The sequence below is a fragment of the Hemitrygon akajei genome, chromosome 8 (assembly GCF_048418815.1).
Source record: "Hemitrygon akajei chromosome 8, sHemAka1.3, whole genome shotgun sequence".
In the NCBI taxonomy this organism is placed as follows: domain Eukaryota; kingdom Metazoa; phylum Chordata; class Chondrichthyes; order Myliobatiformes; family Dasyatidae; genus Hemitrygon; species Hemitrygon akajei.
The window spans coordinates 13,511,559-13,531,673 of NC_133131.1; the positions used below are offsets into that span (position 1 = coordinate 13,511,559).

The following is a 20,115-nucleotide window of genomic DNA, read 5'->3' on the forward strand; positions in this document are numbered from 1 at the left end:
ACCAATTTGCAAAAGGCAATGAACAGTGCTAATACGAAAAGAAAGAAAAAATGAAATAACAATAATAAATAACCAAGTAAGCAATAAATATTGAGAACATGTGATGAAGACTCCTTGAAAATGAGTCTATAGGTTATGGGAACAGTTCAGTGATGGGGCGAGTGAAGTTATCCCCTCTGGTTCAAGAGCCTGATGATTGAAGGACAATACCTCTTCCTGAACCTGGTGGTGTGTCTTCTGAGGCTCCTGTAACTTCTCCCTGATGGCAGCAAGTTGGACACCCTTCATCAGAATTGGGAAAGAGAGAAATCAAAATGGTGATTCTAAGATACAAGAAAGAGGGCTGGAAGGGATGGACAGGACAACAAAAATAACTGATAAAGTGAAGTCAGATCAAAAAGGGGAGGTACAGGCTGATGATACTTTTTGCCTGGGTTTCTGTCACTGGTGGGACAGTAATATCTGCACAGCAGATCGAGCTGTAACAACTGATAGATAAAATCAAACTATTTCTGCTGTAATTTATACATTTGTGATATTGACTGAGTTTTTCTTTCTTTACTAATGTGACCTGAAGATGTTGGGCAGGTCTACAGCCTCGTATTCACAACACATACCACAAGGGCTAATCACCTAGATACCCCTTCAACCATTTGACCGTGTCTACCCCAGATATCTCCTTTGTCCGGGCCCTCTTGCCTGTCACAGTAGCATGGTGATTACCACATTGTTTTTACAGTGCCAGCACCAGCGTTCACGAATTGAGGTTCAATTCCCACTGCCATCGGTAAGCAGTTTGTACCTTCTCCTTCTGGCCATGTGGGATTTCTCCAGATGCTCCAGGGTCCTTCCACATTCCAGAGCCGCACAGTTATGGTTACCAAGCTGTAGGTTTGCTATGCTGGTGCCGGAAGTGTGGCAACACTTGTGGGCTGCCTCCAACAGGATCTTCGCTGAATTGATGCAAACAGCACATTTCACTGTATGTTTTAATATACATGTGACAAATGAAGCTAATCATTATCGTTAATCTGTTGTCTTCTTTGCAACATAAAACCAGCTTTCTTTAATCTCATTTTTCCAGTTGTGTCAAAGATCCTTCCTTGAAAGTGCAACTGTTTCTCTTCCCACAGGTGATGAGTCTTTCCAGCCTTCTCTGTTTATAAAATAACCAGAGCAGTGTTCTGCTTTGCACTTTTTCCATAACAACCTTCAGTGATGTAAGAAAATACTTGCCTACAATGGGGTCAAACGCAAAGTCAGTGGACTTTTGCCCAATCCAGTTTCTTTTCCGTTCCCCTCCTGAACCACCACCAACCACTCAATCCCTTCCTCTTGCTCTTTTATTTCCAAGCAGGGAATAACGTACAAAGTTTGACCCTCATCAGCTGAGCAGGTGGTCTATCAATGGCAATCGGCCTCGGGGTCCACATCCACAGACAAATTAATGGCAACATCAGTTCAAAGGTATCAGGCTGAAGAAAGTAATAATCTATGATCTTCTAATTTCAAGTTCAGTTAATTGTCATTCAGCCATGCACACGTATACCGCCAAACGAAACAGCATTCCTCCGGACCAAGGTGCACAACACAGTACATATAACTCACAAACAATACGTAAAGTAATATCACCACAAATAAATTAATAAATAATAAGGTGTATATACAACTTAAAAAGAAAACAGTGTAACGCTGCTGGCACTTCACGTATGATGAGACCTGGGTGGTGGCAGGGTGTTCAGGAGTCTTACAGCCTGGGAAGGAGCTGTTTCGCACCCTAACAGTTCTTGCCCTAATGCTATGGCACCTCCTCCCTGGTGTAGGGAATCAAAGAGACAGCTGGCTGGATGGGAAGGAATCATTGTCAATGCTAAGGGCCCTGTGTGTGCAGCATTCCTGGTAAATATCTCTAACAGGTGGAAGACAGACCCTGATGATCCTCCCGGTAGTCCTCACAATCCTTTGCATTGGCTTGCAGTCAGACAGCAATGTAGTTGGTCCTGTAAAACTTCATTAAAATGAGAGTCAGCGGAAGCCTCACTCATCTCAATCTTCTCAGGAAGTGGAGCCGCTGCTGTGTTTTCTTGATCAATATTTATCAATGAGATAATAGTCCACAGTCCCACTTTGGAAAGTCGGAACAACTTTCCAAATGTCTAAATCCTATAGATCAAACGGAACATAGTAACACGTTCAGCTACATTGATTTAAGGGATGTTTTCCCAAATGTTCATGTCAGGGACGCTGGTCAGACCATTTCTGTAAGTCTGCGGGTCTTTGTAGCTATTCTCAATTCCTGTGCCAAGTATCGCAGAATTGTAAGTTCATTCTTGTGAAGAGAGGCATTCAAACTCTGACCTAAATTGCTCTTTAGAATGTTGACTGTTCACCTATAACATCTGATTTCCTGCATGGATTCTCTTTTCCATTTGGTTTTAATTGCATGCAGTTATGTTAGGATCAAAATGTTACTGTAACAAGACAACAGAACAATGAGTATTCTTTATTTATGTATGCTTTCACTCAGTGGCCATTTTATTAGATACACCTTTATACCTACTCGTTCATGCAAATATCTAGTCAGCCAATCATATGGCAGCTGCCAAATGCATAAAAGCATGCAAACATGGTCAGTTGTTGTTCAGACCAACCATCAGAATTGGAAGAAATGTGATCTAAATGACTTTGACCGTGAAATGGTTGATGGTGCCACACATGGTGGTTTGAGTATCTCAAAAACTGCTGATCTCCTGCGATTTTCTCACACAACAGTTCCTAGAGTTTACAGAGAATGGCACAAAACACAAAAACTCCAGTTCTGCAGGCAAAATCACCTTGTTAATGAGAGGTCGGAGGAGAATGACCAGACGGTTCAAGCTCACATGAAGGTGACAGTAACTAAAATAACTGCACATTACAACATAGGCGTGTAGAAGAGCATCTCTGAATGCACAACATGTCAAACATAGAAGTGGATGGGCTACAGCAGCAGAAGACCATGAATGTACTCTTAGTGGCCACTGAATGTATACACAAACTAAGTAGCTTGTTGAATAAAAAACACAAACATGAGAAAAGACCAGTTAGTCCTGATGAAAGGTCTTGGCCCGAAACGTCAACTGTACTTCTTCTTATGGATGCCGCCTGGCCTGCTGCGTTCCACCAGCGTTTTGTGTGTGTTGCTTGTTGAATAAGTTTATTTTGCATTGTTACAAATCATTTTGGTAGATGCACTTTCAGTAAACTGTGTTTTCCTTTCCTTTTATTAATGGAGAAAATATTTTGTATTTAATTCTAGAATGATGCTTTTTTCACTTGTGACAAGTTCCTATGTAATAATGTTCATTAAACCAATAAATGATAAAATAAATGTAAAATATGATTGCAAAATTTAAACTGCTTGAGGAGCCCGACAGGTCAGGGAGCATCTGCGGAGGCACGGGAAAGGTTGATGTTTTGGGTTGAGACCCTGCATCAGGACAGAGAATGTTGAGGGGAAATAGCCAGTGTCAGGCACTGAGAGGGAGAGCTGAAGCAAGGTAGGACCAGGGGGATTAGGGAGGGTGACAGGCAGATGGATCCAGGTGTGTGAGAGGGGAAGGGGATAGAGTGTGAGACAGTGGCCAATGGATGATAGGTGGAGACAATATGAGGAGAGGGAAAACAGGGTACGAACAGCTTTGTGGACCGAAGGGCCTGTATTGAGCTGTATGTTTTTATGTAACATTGACCTTTTAAGTTTCAAGCATCCGATTTCATGTTCCTTCCTCCTACCAAGTTGTTTGACTCCAGCTTTTATTAAATACCTCCCCACCTCCAGCTTTCCTTACCCAATTTCCTTCACCTCACCCGTTTCCACCTGCCTATCACCAAACATGTCTCTTATCCCTTCCACAACTGGTTCCATCTGCCCATCATCTCTCACTTAGCAGATTGCAGCATCTGCCTCTGTCCACTTCCTTCCCTCCCCCATCTGTCACTCCCTCCCCCTTATCTAATTCCACCTACCACCCTCACCATTTCTTTTGCCTTATCTGTGTTGACATATCACTACCAGCCACTCTCCAACTCCACCCTCCTCATCCCTGTCCTGTCTCCATCTCCATTCCTCTGCCTCCTCTTCTCATCAACCAACCCCTCCTCACAGCTCTTTTTTCTGGCTACCTCCTCTCCACAGTTTCATTTGGGATGAAGAGTCCCATCCCTCTGCTTTCATAGATGCTGCCTGACCTGTTGAGTTCCTCCATGTTTTTTTTAAGCTCCAGCTTTCAACTTCTTCAATATCTTGTGTCTCTAATTGCACACTTTAGGTTGTTAGGTTAAGGAAATACACTTTTATTTAGGGATTTTTAAAAAAATCATTGCACATATAAAGCCAAAATAATTGTTATTTCCAGCAGATTAAGTAACCAAGATCTTATGATTAAAAGATACTCCTGTTATTTATTTATGGGAAGGAAGCAACACAGTCAATGATTGCCTTTATATTATACCCTTAATTACTGTGAAATGGATCTCTTTTTGAAATTTTGCATTTGTTATAATGATGCTATAGTGTTACTTTGGGAATTATACAACTGTTTTTGATCTAGCAAATATTAGGGTGGGTTACTCTATGGTCAAGAATCCTGGGGTGTAATCAAAATAAGAATAATGGAATAGAAGGCTACTTTGGGAAGTGGAAACATACTGAAGCACTTGGAAGAGAATTGTTTCAAATCCCAGTTCAAATAGATCAGACTGAAGGAAAATTTATCACACAACTGGAATCTGGCATTTTCCTGCTTCGGTTTCTTATATTCATACATCTAAAAATGTATGAATTTGTATGAATATAAGAAACTGAAGTAGGAAGATGGAGGTTGAGCAAGCAAGCTGCAAAATGTAGGTCTATTCCATGGAATCCTAAAGGCCCCAACTTGATGAAAGGCAAGGCACTGTTCCTTAGGCTCATGTTGAAACAGTGGAAAAGGCAACAGCTAGAGAGGTCGGAGCGAGTGGAGAATTCATGTGGCAGGAAACTGAAAGCTCAGGGTCATCCCAGCTGAATTAACGGAGTTGCTCTGCAACACAATCACCCAGTGTGTTTGGTTTCTCCAGTACACAGTAACCACATTGTGAATGCCAAATGCAGTACAAAAAGAAAGTGAACTGCTCCTCCTGCTTGGGGCAGCACGGCAGCGTAGCTGTTAGCGCAATGCTTTACAGCACCAGCTGTAAGATCAGGGTTTGATTCCTTCCACTGTCTGTAAAGAGCTTGTATTTTCTCTCCCTGACCACGAGGGTTTTCTCCAAATGCTCCAGTTTCTGCCCACAATTCGGTTAGGATTAGTGAGTTGTGGCCATGCTCTGTGGTGCCATGAGCGTGCTGTCACTTACGAGCTGCTCAACACAATCCTTGCTGATTAGATTTGATGCAAATAACATATTTTACTGTTTCAATGTACACATGACAAATACAGCTAACCTTTACCTCTGGGTCCTGGACAGTTCGACTGCAGTCAGATGTGGGCCAATCTGGGCAAAGACAACAGAATTCCTTTCCCGAAGACGATCGGTGAAGCAGATGTTACTTTATAAATGAAAACGGGTAATGCTATGGATATTAATACTGCAGGTTTTAAAAGAAATCCAGATTCAAGGTCACATTTTGAACACTAATTTGAACAGAAAGTTGTTGGTTCAAGTTGATGTGTGCGTTGTTTTCTCTTTCCGTGTTTACAGTAATGAGATGCAGAACAAGCCATTATTTTGACTGGTATCCACTGCAAATACGCTCTTTAGTAATGCTCACTGCATCAAAGTCAGAAACAGTTTTGATGGGTAAACCACAGACTGAAACATTATACATTATTTATTAATAGTCATAAAGAACAGCTAATAAATAAGATCATACACATTGCAAGAATGATTTATTAGCTATAACATAAAATATACAAAGTATTTACATAATACTAGCTTGCCGAAATTGTATCTGATAAAGTGTATTTCAACATTGCAGTAAAAATTGCTGATACAGTCCAAATGACTACATATAAATCTGCATTATAGAAATATATGCTTTATATTCACTGAAATAGCGATTCAAAAAATGCACTGTGTGTAAAGTCACTGTGTTGATGGAATGGCATAATGGAATAATCACTGAAATCTCTGCATTGTTGTGACAAATATACTTCTCACTTTAGTGTCTCTCCTTCTCGTGTCATTTCTGAAGAATAAATTGGTCAATGAACTCATTCTGTTCAGCTTCTACCTTTGACAGGGCATCATATTCAATCCGATATCTACAAAAAAAAACACGTCCTCTGTTACACATTTCACCCAGGAGATAAAAGTAACAATAGTTTATGTGTAACACACTTGCTTATAGATTGTTCAGGGGAAAAAACATGTCACAATGTCTATTTGAAAGTTGATTCCACACATGTAAAATGGTCTTGCACGGAACAATGCTCATGACAGCTTGAGGAAATAAAGTAAAAAAACCTGACAACATGGACGATTTTCCCTAAAGTCTCTTATCCAGTATACTTGTAGATGATTGGAGCATCGTTAAATATTACTACAATCTTAAACGTGCATGATATTTCTTGCTGAATTGTATAGCCAGCATCCAGAATGACCCTAGAAACCGGCCAACTTGTTTCATTCAATCACAAATAAACAGTAATGAAATCATGGAACAAGTTGCTTCTCAAAAATAAAAAGGAACCAAGAGAATTGCTCAATAAAGCTACCTTGTAATACTTGTCCTGAAGTGGTTTTCATTCAACTAAACTCCACAATCACATGCATTACTACTGCACCCCTTATTATTTACAGTGAAATTTAATGTTCCTATGCTAAAATTCCTCTATTAGGAACCTCTTCCTATTTCTACATTTATGTTAAATGCTGCAGCCTTTCAAGAACTTTCTCTTCTTCCTCTAATAACTTTTTATCTACTAACTAGAACTCTGGTTCACAAATTCTCTTTTTTCCCAAAATATATGCTTTATATTTACTGAAACAGCAATTTCAAAATGCTGATGGAATCGCATTGCAGTTTTAGAAAAGAATTTTCATTGAAGTAGTTGATCACCCATCCTATTGCCTGTGTCATTTTGTAATTAACATTCCTGTAAATCACTTTTAAAGGCACTATATAGAGTATTTGGGTGGCAGGGTGGAGATACGTCTACCAAAGGAGGTGTAAGGTGTATTTCCCTCCATTAATCTGCAGGTCACCCTTGTACAAGATGTACCAACTACTTAACTCCTTGATCAGGGTCATGTAAAGTCATGGGAACAGGTGGTGGATGAGCAGCTGGTGTACATCTTGGTTACGCGACCACTGACACCAGGCAGACAATCTCACAAGAGTATTGATAATTGCTGGAGTCACCTGTCTTGTAAAGACACTGTCTGAAGGCAGCAATGGCAAACCACATCTGTAGAAAAATTTGCCCAGAGCATGCCCATGGAAAGACCATAATCGCCCACGTTATACGACATGGCACATAACGAACAAACAACATAGACTGAAGCACCAATTGAAGAAAATAACTATTTTCACTGAAAATAACTAGTATCTTATTTTTTCAGATTTATAAAGAGTAAAAGAGAGGTAAGAATGGATATCAGACGGCTGGAAAATGACACTAGAGAGATTGTAATGGGGTACAAAGAAATGGTGGACAAGCTTAATAAGTATTTTGTGTCAGTCTTCACTGTGGAAGACACTAGTAGAATGCCAGAAACTCAAAAGTGTCTGAGGACAAAAGTGTGTGTAGTTGCTATTACTAAGGAGAAGGTTCTTGGGAAGCTGAAAGCTGAAGAGATAGTGGAGGCGTTAGTAATGATCGTTCAAGAATCACTAGATTCTGGAATAGTTCCAGAGGACTGGAAAATTGCAAATGTCACTCCACTCTTTCAGAAGGGAGGGTTGGAAAGGTGTTGGACCCTATTATTAAGGGTGTGGTTTCAGGGTACTTGGAGGCACATGATAAAATAGGTCAAAGTCAGCACAGTTTCCTTAAAGGAAATCTGCTGAAATTCTTTTGAGGAACTAGCAGGTAGGACAGACAAAGGAGAGTCAGTGGATGTTGCTTACTTGGATTTTTCAGAAGGCCTTTGACAAAGTGCTACACATGAGGCTACTTAACACGATAAGAGCCCATGGTGCTACAGGAAAGATACTAGCATAGAAAGAAGATTGGCTATCTGTCACGAGACAGAGTGGGAATAAAGGGAGCCTAACCTGGTTGGCTGCAGTGATTAGCAGTGTTCCATGGGCATCGGTGTTGGGACAGCTTCTTATCACATTATACATCAATGACGGCTTTGTGGCCATATTTGCAGATGATCAAAGATAGGTGGAGGGGAAGGTAGTGTTGAGGAAGCAGGGAGTCTGCAGAAGGATTTAGATTGTGAGAATGGGCAAATAAGTGGCTGATGGAACTTAATGTAGGGTAGGGTATGGTCATGCACTTTGGTATAAGGAATAAAGGTATAGACTATTTTCTAAACAGGGAAAAAAAATCAATTATCAGAGGTGCAAAGGGACTTGGGAGTCCTTGTGCAGGAAATTGTGAGCAGTTTTGGGATCTTTACCCAACAGGTGTGCTACTTATTTAAATAGATTTAGAGGAGGTTCCTGAAAATGATTCCAGGAATGAAAGGGTTAACATATAAAGAGCATTTGATGGCTCTGCACCTGTACTCACTTAAATTTAGAAAAATGAAAGGGGATCTCATTGAAACTTATTGAATATTGAAAGGCCAAGATAGAGTGGATGTGGAGAAGGTGTTTCCTATAGCGGGGGAGTCTACTACCGGAGGGCTCAGCCTCAGAATAGAGATAAGGAGGAATTGTTTTAACCAAAGGGTAGTGAATCTGTGGAATTCATTGCCACAGGCCACTGTGGAGACCAACTCATTGACTATATTTAAGGTGGAGGTTGACAGGTACCTGATTAGTCAGGGCATCAAAGGTTATGGGGAACGGCAGGAGAATGGGGTTGAGAGGGAGAATACATCAGCTATGGTGGATGGTGGAGCAAATTCGATGGACCAAATGGCCTAATTCAATTCCTATGTCTTATAGTCAAAAAGTTGGGGTCTAGTTTGCCTCTTTAAAAGAGGATTATAAAAACTGGAATTCTTACCCATTCTCTTTTCCTCATTTGCCTATCACCTCCCTCTGCCCATCAAAGTTCCCCTTCTCCCACAGTCCACTCTCTTCTATCAGATTCCTCCTTCTTCAGTCCTTTACATTTTCCACCTATCACCTCCCAGCTTCTCACTTCATCTCCCCTGCCCCATCCACCTTCCCCCCACCCCCGCCCCTCACCTGGTCTCACCTATCACCTTCTAGTTTGTACTCCTTCCCCTCCTCCACCACTTTATTCTGGTCTCCACCTCCTTCCTTTCCAGTCCTGACGAAGGGTCTCAGCCCAAAACGTCGGCTCTTTATTCCTTTCCCTAGATGCTGGCTGAACTGCCGAGTTCCTCCAGAATTTTGTGTCCATTATGAAAACTGGAATCGTTAACATCAAAATGATAATCAGCTCTAAATTCAAAAAGCCAAGAGAATCAACGCAGTTCACTACAACCCTTCACAGCCAGTCAGACTGAAGGAAATAACAAACAAAAGCTCTGTGGAAGTTACAACTCGACCTGCTTTTGGCACTTTTCAGCAAGTGACTTGTCTGAGCAACTGAAAATGTGTCTCTGAACTCTACAGATATCATAAAAACAGATTGCTTTAAAAAAAAAAGACTGGTTCAGGAATACAGTATGCTCCTGTGGTCTGTAGCTCATCTTTCATGCTGTTTCTGATTGAGTTATGACACAATGAAGGCTTTTAGTTTAATTCCTTATTTCCTTAGATGACAACACAATGACAAAGTGAAAGATTAATCATAATTATTGCTGGTATGTGATCTGAGTACAAATCGCAGAAAGATATTTACATTTAACTCTTGGCAGTGTGGAGGATCAGAGGGATCTTGGGTTCGAGTTCATAGGACACTCAAAGCTGCTGTGCAGGTTGACTCTGTAGCTAAGAAAGCATACAGTGCATTGGCCTTCATCAGTCATGGAACTGAATTTAGGAGCCGAGAGGTAATGCTGCAGCTATACAGGACCCTGGTCAGACCCTACTTGGCGAGTACTGTGCTCAGTTCTGGTCGCCTCACTATAGGAAGGATGTGGAAACCATAGAATGGGTGCAGAGGAGATTTACAAGGATGTTGCCTGGATTGGGGAGCATGCCTTATGAGAATAGGTTGAGTGAATTCTGTCTTTTTTCCTTGGAGCGACGGAGGATGACAGGTATATAAGATGATGAGAGGCATTAATCATGTGGATAGTCAGAGGCTTTTTCCCAGGACTGAAATGGCTAGCATGAGAGGGCACAGTTTTAAAGTGCTTGGAAGTAGGTACAGAGGAGATGTCAGGGGTGAGTTTCTTACACAGAGAGTGGTGAGTGCGTGGAAAGGGCTGCTGGTGACGGTGGTAGAGGTGGATAGGGTATTTTAAGAGACTCCTGGACAGGTACATGGAGCTCAGAAAAAGAGAGGGCTATGGGTAACCCTAGGTAATTTCTAAGGTAAGGACATGGTCGGCACAGCTTTGTGGGTTGAAGGGCCTGTATTGTGCTGTAGGCTTTCTATGTTTTTAACAGCATCAGGGCAATGACTAGATGTAAGACACTGCAATATCAGTCAATTCTTTTTTAGTAACAACAAATGTAAAATGTTAACAAACCTTTCAAGTTGCATTTTCTTTTCAGCTATTAGAGCTTGGAGCTGCTGCTGTTGTGCTTCCCTTTGCTTAGCAACTGATTTCAGAAGGTTTCTGGCCCCTATGGCCTGTTGACAGCAACAAAGTTAATCAACCACTAATTTTTACAAACATACAAATTAAGAACATAAGTTGATGCAGGACACCCCACTCCTTAAGCCTTCCCTCACTATCTACGATCATGGTTGATCAGCAGCACCACCTTCTCATCTACCCAAGGTAACTTGTTTATCATCTGTCTACCTCAGGATCATAGAATTAAATCCCCTCTCATGCTTGTAAACTACAGTAATTCTTAGCTGGTCCAAAATTTTCTCGAGGCAACTCACCTATTCCGGGTATCAGTCTAGGAAATCTCCTTTGAATTGCCTATAATGCATTCACATCCTTTCTTAAATGAGATTTATGTTATACACTGTACTCAACATGGTTTCACCTATGCCCTGTATAAGTGAAATATAGAGTCCCTATTTTTGAATTCACTTTCTGTAGCGTGAGGCAGCATCATTGATCGATTTCCTAATTACTTACTGTGACTGCAACCTAGCCTTTTGTGAATCATTCACATCCAGATCCCTCTGGCCCTCAAACCTGCAATTTCATTATTTAGATAAAATCCCTTTGTATTTCTCCTGACAAAATTTTGATTTCACCTTTTCCCTACATTTTACTTGAATTGTCAGAGTTCTTGCCCAAGCATCTACATCCCAATGCAGCCTCCTTATGTCCTTATCACAACTTTCCCATCCTTCAGTCATTGGCAAATCCTCTTCCTCACCACTTCACAATAAGCAATGTTTTTATTCTCCAGCCAATGTGGCTGGCTCAACCTGGAAGTGTATGGATTGACATGATCTTATTTATTAAGAACTATACACCTTGATGTAACAGTTACAACTTCTATCAAAGAGAAAACTACTCTGCAATCCACAAAGCACCACTTATTGCAAATTCCATCAGACTCTATTTGCTGAATGCATCAAACGCAAGCTCGCACATTGTAATGCTGGATTTAATTACCATATGATGACTTCCCTGCTGGCAGACCATTTTGAGTTTCATAAGGAAGAAACTTTAACAAGCTGACTTAGTAAAAGAATTAATAATGCCATATTTTTTCTTCCCATTGTCAAAAACATACAAATAAAATTACTTAGGAACATTACCTTCATCTTTTCGTTCTCAGCTTCCTTTGCAAGTTGATCAACAATCTCAATTAACCCACCAACAATCTTTTGGAACTGGGCTATTTCTGAAAAAAATTAAAAGATTTGATGCAAAATTACACATTATAAGTTGCATGCACTTTCCACAGTTACGTTGCAGTCTACTTGCCCATGCTGGAATTGTTTCCACTAATCAGTTCTATTTTCAGACCACAGTACAAAACTTCCCTTAACAAAATCATTAACAAGAATTTCACGACACTGTAATAAACATAATCCATCACCTCATCGTTTTCAGCTTGGTTGCAGTCTTTTACGTGACTGACCACAAATCTTCCTCGAATGCATCTGGATATCACATTTGACTGGTTTCGTCATTATACATCCAATTATAGCCAAAGAAGGACAAATATATATCTATTTGTGCCCATATATTACTTTTGCTGATTCTGAAGAATGGACAACATACTACAGCCCACTCACATTCTTCCATGACAACATTCCAAAACGCAGTCCACATTTCTACCCTGATGTCATCCAGCTACACCTCATCCTCACCTCACTTGTTCCCTCCATTCTTTCCAAACCATTAGATAGCTTGTCTCATTTCCAGTCAGTAAGCTATAGTTTCCTTCTACATCGAGCACTGAAATTTTTTTGGGTCACTGAGACAAGCTTTATTCCCTGGCATCGAATTTCCTGCCTTTTCAGGTAGCTATCTGAAACTGAACAGACCATTTGCACCCTTGGTATCATATTTGGCCCAGAGATGAGCCGCGAAAACATCCATCTAAGATGCCTGCACACATCCATTTGTGGCTTTTGCCTTGAATGCAATTGATTCACCTCATCCTAACTTTGACAGCACTGTAGTATAGTGGCTACCATAACACTTAACAGTGCCAGCAACCAGGGTTCAATTCCTGCCGCTGTCTGTAAGGAGCTTGTATGTTCTCCCCGTGACTGTGTGGATTTCCTCTGGGTGCTCTGGTTTCCTCCCACATTCCAAAGACACATGGGTTAGGGTTAGTAAGTTATGGGTACACAATGTTGGCGCCAGAAGTGTGACAACTTTGTGGGCTTCCTCCACCATTCTCAGGCTATTTGGTAGTTGAGGCAAACAATACATTTCTCTGTATGTTTCTAGAAACAAAGCTAATCTAATCTAAAATAAAATCTTTTCGGAATCACTTTCCAATGCTAACCCAGTCCCCCCCCCCCCCCCCCACACCTTTAAGACAAACCTTTAAAACCTACATCATTGATCAATCTTTTGGTTACCTGCCTCAATTTCCCCTGGTATCTCAGCATCAATTTTTGTTTATAAGCACATCAATGTCATATTAATGACATTGGGATGTCACATTAAAGATGCTACTGAAATTGTAAGGTAAAAATCTGCTGACGCTGGAATCATAATTCAAAACAGAAAGATTGAGACAGTCAGTACATCAGTGTATCTGTGGAGAGAAGCAGTTAACATCTGGTGAAAGGCCATCAACATGAGGTAGTTATTCTCTCTCTTCCTCTCCCCACATACATTACATGATCTACGGTATTAAGCATCACCAGTGTTTTCTGTTACCACAGTAATGAAAGTTTTTGCATAATGTTCAGGATAACTCTTTCACCTGTTATTTTCATTTACTTTTAACCATATCTATACCATCAAAACATCTGGATACTAAAACAATATCCAAATTATAAGACCATAAGTCACAGGAGCAGAATTAGACCATCTGGCCCATCGAGTCTGCTCCGCCATTCAATCATGGCTGATCCTTTTTTTCTATCTCCTCCTCAGCCCCACTCCCTAGCCTTCTCCCTGTAAGCTTTGATTCCATGTCCAATCAAGAACCTATCGATCTCTGCCTTAAATACACCCAACGACCTGGCCTCCACAGCTGCATGTGGCAACAAATTCACCACCCTTTGGCTAAAGAGATTTCTCCGCATCACTGTTTTGAAAGGGCACCCCTCTATCCTGGCGCTGTGCCCTCTAGTCCTAGACTCTCCCACCATGGGAAACATCCTTTCCACAGCTACTCTATCTAGGCCTTTCAACATTCGAAAGGTTTCAATGAGATCCTCCCTCATCCTTCTGACTTCCAGCGAGTACAGACCCAGAGCCATCAAACATTCCTTGTATGATAACGCTTTCATTCCAGGAATCATCATTGTGAACCTCCTCTGGACCCTCTCCAATGCCAGCACATCTTTTCTAAGATGAGGGGCCCAAAACTGTTCACAATACTCAAGGTGAGGCCTCACCAGGGCCTTATAAAACCTCAGCATCACATCTTTGCTCTTGTATTCTAGACCTCTTGAAATGAATGCTAACATGGCATTTGCCTTCCTCACCACCGACTCAACCTGCAAGTTAACTTTCAGGGTGTTCTGCACAATGACTCCCAAGTCCCTCTAATCTCAGATTCCTGGATTATTTTATTCTCGCTCGCTGCCTCCTACCAATCAGCCAATGCTCTAACCACGTTAGTAACTTTCCTGAAATACCATGGGTTCTTAACTTGGTAAGCAGCCTCATATGTGGCACCTTGTCAAAGGCCTTCTGCAAGTCCAAATATACAACATCCACTGCATCCCCTTCATCTATCCTACTTATAATCTCCTTAAGGAATTCCAACAGGTTTGTCAGACAGGATTTTCCCTGAAGGAAACCATGTTGACTTTGCACTATCTTGTCCTGTGTCACCAAGTACTCCATCACCTCATCCTTCCCAAAAACTGAGATCAGGCTAACTGGTCTATAATTTCATTTCTATTGCCTTCCTAAGAGTGGAGTGACATTTGCAATTTTCCAGTCCTCTGGCACCTTGCCAGAGTCCAATGATTTTTAAAAGATCATTTCTAATGCCACCACAATCTCTAACACTACCTCTTTCAGAACCCTGGGGTGCAGTTCCTCTGGTCCAGGTGACTTATGTACCTTTAGGTCTTTCAGCTTTTTGAGCACCTTCTCCCTTGTAACAGTAACTGCACCCACTTCTCTTCCTTCACACACTACAACATCAGGCATACTGCTGGTGTCTTCCCTGTAATTATGGTCCACTAATAATTTATCGTGATTTGGTTTTATATGTAGTGTTTTAATCAAATTCTTAAATTGGAATCAAAGACGGTAATAATCTAATCTGAGACGACCATCTAATAATACCATGCTATAATCCAAATTCTTGTGTACTTTAAAATCCACAAGAAACTTACATAAAATGTCAAGTACAATTTTATGCAATTCATCATGCATCCTTTTCATCAGTACTTCAAAATTAAGGGGCTAAGTGATTGGGATTTTTTTTTTTTTAAATTGTACTGTTAATGATACCTTAGTACTGAATCCTTGATGTTAAGTTACAGCAGGAGAAAAATAATTACCATTTCTTAAGAGTGACATCTCAAAAAATTTTAATTCGGTTTCTGAAAGATCTTGGAGCCTCTCTTCCTGATTAATGTAGGCTTGCAATTTTTTTTCAAACCAGACAAGAAGTTAATTTTTCACCTTATAGAGAGATGTAGAGAGATCCTTTTAGGGACAAGCCTAACACCTGCTGAGAAGTTATAAAGGTTTACGTTGTGGTTGTCTAGACGCCACCCCATACGATCAAACCACATCCTTCCTATATTGTACTACTGTTATTGAAGCAAGTGAAGCACAAAGGATGTGGTTGATTCTCAATCTGAGTTTGTGCAGTTAATCTTAAAAGTTAACTTTATGATACCGAAAACCCAAATTTCATTAGGAATTCATACAATGTTTACTTCTAATACAGTGAAAATATTTGTGGAGCAAGTAGCATTTTTACTGAACCTGAATTATTACTGATTTTGGAAGTCACGAAGGTTTTAGAGATATACATTTCTAAATCTATCAGATCCCCTGCACTCCTTTTATTAAAAATCTGCTGTTTACACAGTGAGTTTAAATGGAATGATCATAATCCACAGTGTTAGTCCCAAATTTCTTTTTTTCATTATTTCAATTACAATCGTGAACTCTGTCTCCTCTTGCTCAATTGATTTAATTCACAATAGCATTTTAGAAGGTGTAAAAATAAGTCTCTCCAAACCTAGTCAAATTCCATTTTGTATGGAACTTTGTCACCTTGATTGATCATTAAAATAGTAGAAGGCTGCATTTGAAAGTTTGTCAAGGTGAGGCAGTCAGCGCTGGGTAAACTTTATAAATTAGCACCACGGTAGTGTCAAGGTAAGTGCGATGCTATTACAGCTCGAGGCATTGGAGTACCATTCCAGCCCCTCTGGAAGCAAGTTTATACATTCCTTCCCGTCTGCGGGATTTCCTTCGATGCTCTGGTTTCCTCCTAGTCCTCAGATGTACCGGTTGTAGGTTAATTGTAAAAAATTGTCCTTGATTAGGCTACGGTTAGTTAGGTTGCTGGGAGGTGTGGCTCGGTGGGCCAGAAGGGCCTGTTCCACACTGTATCTCTAAGTAAAAAGAAAAATAAAATGTGGGAAGCAGCTGATTAACTTCCTTGGAGAGGGTGGATCAGAGGAAAAGGTGTAAAAGTGTCATTAACCCTACTATTCTACAATTTACAGAAGCTCAAACTCACTGAAAATGTCACCGACATGTTATTCCATACAGCAGTCCAAACACTTTAATAACTTTCTCCAAGTCTCAGTTAACAATGTTTTAAAACTTCTTAATCGCAGAGATTTCTTCAAAACCCCTATGTTGTGGCTGAAAGGGTAGAATATATGAGCTTAGTCCCAAAGTGAACCTTTTTTCTTAATTAATGACTAGTTAGGAACTCTAGATTCTTCTGCGATTAGCTTATTTCAACTTCTTCACTATAACCAACAGCTATGACCTCAGCCACATGGGCTTCTAATTATCACACCTCTTGCAACCTTTCATAAAACCTACCTGTATGACCAGGCTTTTATTAATCCATATTACCTCATCCTTGGCTCAGTGCCATACTTTACCTGCATATGACTCTGAGAAATATGACAAGATTACCACAGTAAAAATTCCATCATACATACTAATTGAAATAGCAAAAGATAAGAGGAGGCTCACAGAAAGGAGCTGGAGGAACTCGGCGAGCCAGGCAGCATTCATGAAGGGAAATGGTTAGTCAGCTCTTCATCGGGACTGTTGTGAGATGCTGCCTGGCTTGCTGAGTTCTTCCAGCACCTTTGTGTGCTCCATATTTTCAGCATCTCCAGTCTAGTGTGTCTCCAAAAGATAATAAGGTAGTATTTCTCGATGAGGATTCTCTGAGAATCTTCATAGTGCTGCTGTATGAGGAGGGTATCTCTCTCTCTGCTACAATCCTCATACAACACTGAAGTTAGCCAAAGGAGTGAGCAGTCCATATTTCTGATCTAAAGGACTTCTACAGATGGATGTAACTCTGTTCTGACAGTGACTGATGAAATTGGCTATACTTTCTCTCAAGTATGAACCAAGAGAAAATTAAATTAGGCTTCATTTACTGGCATTCTGATCTTTGGCATTTTCTATCCCAGGCCATACAAGCTATTTTTAAACTGTATTCAAGACTAAAATAAGAGATTTTGGGATAAGCCAGGAAAGCATAAAAATTCAGCACACAAAAATAGAAACTAAGCATAGTAACCTAGTCTGGTTTCAACTTTACCACTCCAAAAAGCTACAGCATTCTTTCTGCACTCTGCTAAAAGAATTTCCTCCAGTTGCATTCTTTTTTATTGTCAAAAGCATCTCATGTTGTTCAACAACACACACAAAATGCTGGTGGAACACAGCAGGCCAGGCAGCATCTATAGGGAGAAGCACTGTCGACGTTTCAGGCCGAGACCCTTCGTCAGGACTGATGAAGGGTCTCGGCCTGAAACGTCGACAGCGCTTCTCTCTATAGATGCTGCCTGGCCTGCTGTGTTCCACCAGCATTTTGTGTGTGTTGTTGTTTGAATTTCCAGCATCTGCAGATTTCCTTTTGTTTGCTCATGTTGTTCAAGGTCAGATGTACCTCGCCATCTACTATTCAAGCAGTTGCAGTCCAGGCATCTGAACCAACATCCCCGACAGCAGGGCAAGCCAAGCCTACCTCATTGATTCCATCATGGCTATTGGATTTATTGAGTATGCCCACAAGAAAACACATTTCAGGACTGTATATGGTGACGTATATGTACTTCGATAATAAACTTTGAAGTGCTGTGCTACCAGAGGCACCTCCTTCAGAATGAGGTATTGAACTGATGTGTCTTATCCAAGTAATGTCACCTTGTTGTGGAGAGGTTTGTGAGTTCCTGAGAGCAATACCGTCTGGAGTTTAGCCACCTGGCACTTAGCTCCTTGTAGAATCACCCACAGCATCAGCGAGGAGGTTCCAGACAAAATTCAATCCAACCAAGACTTCAACGGCAGAGCTGGTGGAAGACAATGTCACATCACAACAGCAGTGAAGGGTCCCCAGTCATCTTGCATTCTTTTCTTTTCTTTCTTTCTTTCTTTTTTCTTTTTTTACATGGGATGGTGGAGAGGGGATAAGAAGTGGGGGGAGAGATGAAGTAGAGAGCTGGGAAGTGATAGGCTGGAGGGAAATGGGCTAGGGGGAAGGTGGAGAATAAAAGAGAAAGAAATGTAGGGCTGGGGGGAAATTATAGTGAGGGGGGAAGAAGAGAGAGAAAGAGAACCAGACCAAAACAATAGATAGGGATGGGGGTAAGGGGGGGCAGGGGCATCGGAGTGTCGGAGTGGGAGTGGTCCGTGGAACCAAAGTGTGTGGCCACAGGGAGATCCCACCACTGCTGGAGGACTGAGCGCCGGTGTCCAGCGAAACGGTCTCCGAGTCTGCGGTGGGTCTCCCCAATGTATAAATGGCCATTTATACACTTCCACACACTTCAACTCCACAGACCACCCCCACATGTCTGTCCATGGCCTCCTCTACCGTCAAGATGAGGCCACACGCAGGTCGATGGAGCAATACCTTATCTCCCGCCTAGGTAGCCTCCTACCTGCCAGCATGAACATCCAACTCACAGACCTCCGTTGATACCCCTGGCCCCCCCACCCCCATCCCTATCTACCACCTCAGTCTGACTCTCTTTCTCTCTGCCCTTTCCCCCCTCACTACAATCTCCCTTGTATTCTATGCCACTGGACCCTGACCCCGATCTGTCAAGGTGGCTGCCCATACATCAGCCTCCCCATGTTTAACAAAGTCACACACAGCCATTCTCCATTAAGTGAATCCACACTACCAAACAGGATCCTGGATCAGCCTCTACAGCCATCTGCGGACCAACCTTAGAACATCATACCCGATTAGAATGATCGCACTATTACTAAGCTCCATTGGGGTATAAAGGATGGAGACCACAAGAAGCCAGAGTCTGCAGGAAAATAAAACACGCTGCAGGAGGAACTCAACGGATCTGTAGTGGGAAATGGCCAATCGACCCTTCATCTGGACTGGCAGACCTGAAATGACAGTTACCCATATTCCTCTACAGAAGCTGCCTGACATCCTAGTTTACCCAGCACCTCGGTTACCGACAGGGCACAAGAGATCCTACATAAGTAGTTACAAGAATAACAAGACAGTCAATACCAATGTTTATCTTTCAACCAAAGAGTGCTGATAAGGCCCCTACAGAGCTACTCCCTCCTTCCTCACTGATCCAACAACACTTTTGGGATGACAAAAGGGGCAGGAGTGGGCCATTCGGCCCTGCGAGCCAGCACCGCCATTCAATGTGATCACGGCTGATAATCCACACTCAGTAACCCGTTCCTGCCTTCTCCCCATATTCCTTGATTCCACTATCTTTAAGATAGGAACTATCCTGAGGTAGTTTCACAAAGTTGTACACCTCTCCCCTTTAAAGCGGTCACCCGCCTTCCATATGGTGACCAGTGATGGCCCGCTCTTCCCCAGTACCTACTTTCCACAAAGTCCCGGCACTCTTCCTTCAGCTCTACCGTGCTTTGGGCCACCTCCGGGTCCAGGACCCTCAGTTTGTTAAGCTCGTCAAAGTGCAGCCCAGCCTCGCCCAGCGCTTCCATCGCCCCCCGGTGTGTAACCGTGCCACCAGCCTCCGGCGACCGCTGCCACGGCGACGACGGACCTCGGCTCCCGGGTGACGTCACCCGCCGCGCATGCGCAACCCCGTCTATTGTGTTCTC

The 20,115-nt window shown here is 41.8% G+C and overlaps 1 protein-coding gene across 1 annotated transcript; it reads right to left on the minus strand.

The window, feature by feature from the left end:
* Positions 1-5,895: 5,895 nt before the first annotated feature.
* Positions 5,896-20,092, minus strand: ift20 (intraflagellar transport 20 homolog (Chlamydomonas)). The gene is made up of 4 exons (XM_073053273.1): positions 19,875-20,092; positions 11,955-12,040; positions 10,753-10,856; positions 5,896-6,287 (listed from the first exon to the last, which is right to left on the minus strand). Exons 1-4 carry the CDS (start codon positions 19,993-19,995, stop codon positions 6,206-6,208), a joined length of 393 nt encoding a protein of 130 aa, XP_072909374.1. The 5' UTR covers positions 19,996-20,092; the 3' UTR covers positions 5,896-6,205.
* Between the last annotated feature and the right edge of the window lie 23 nt (positions 20,093-20,115).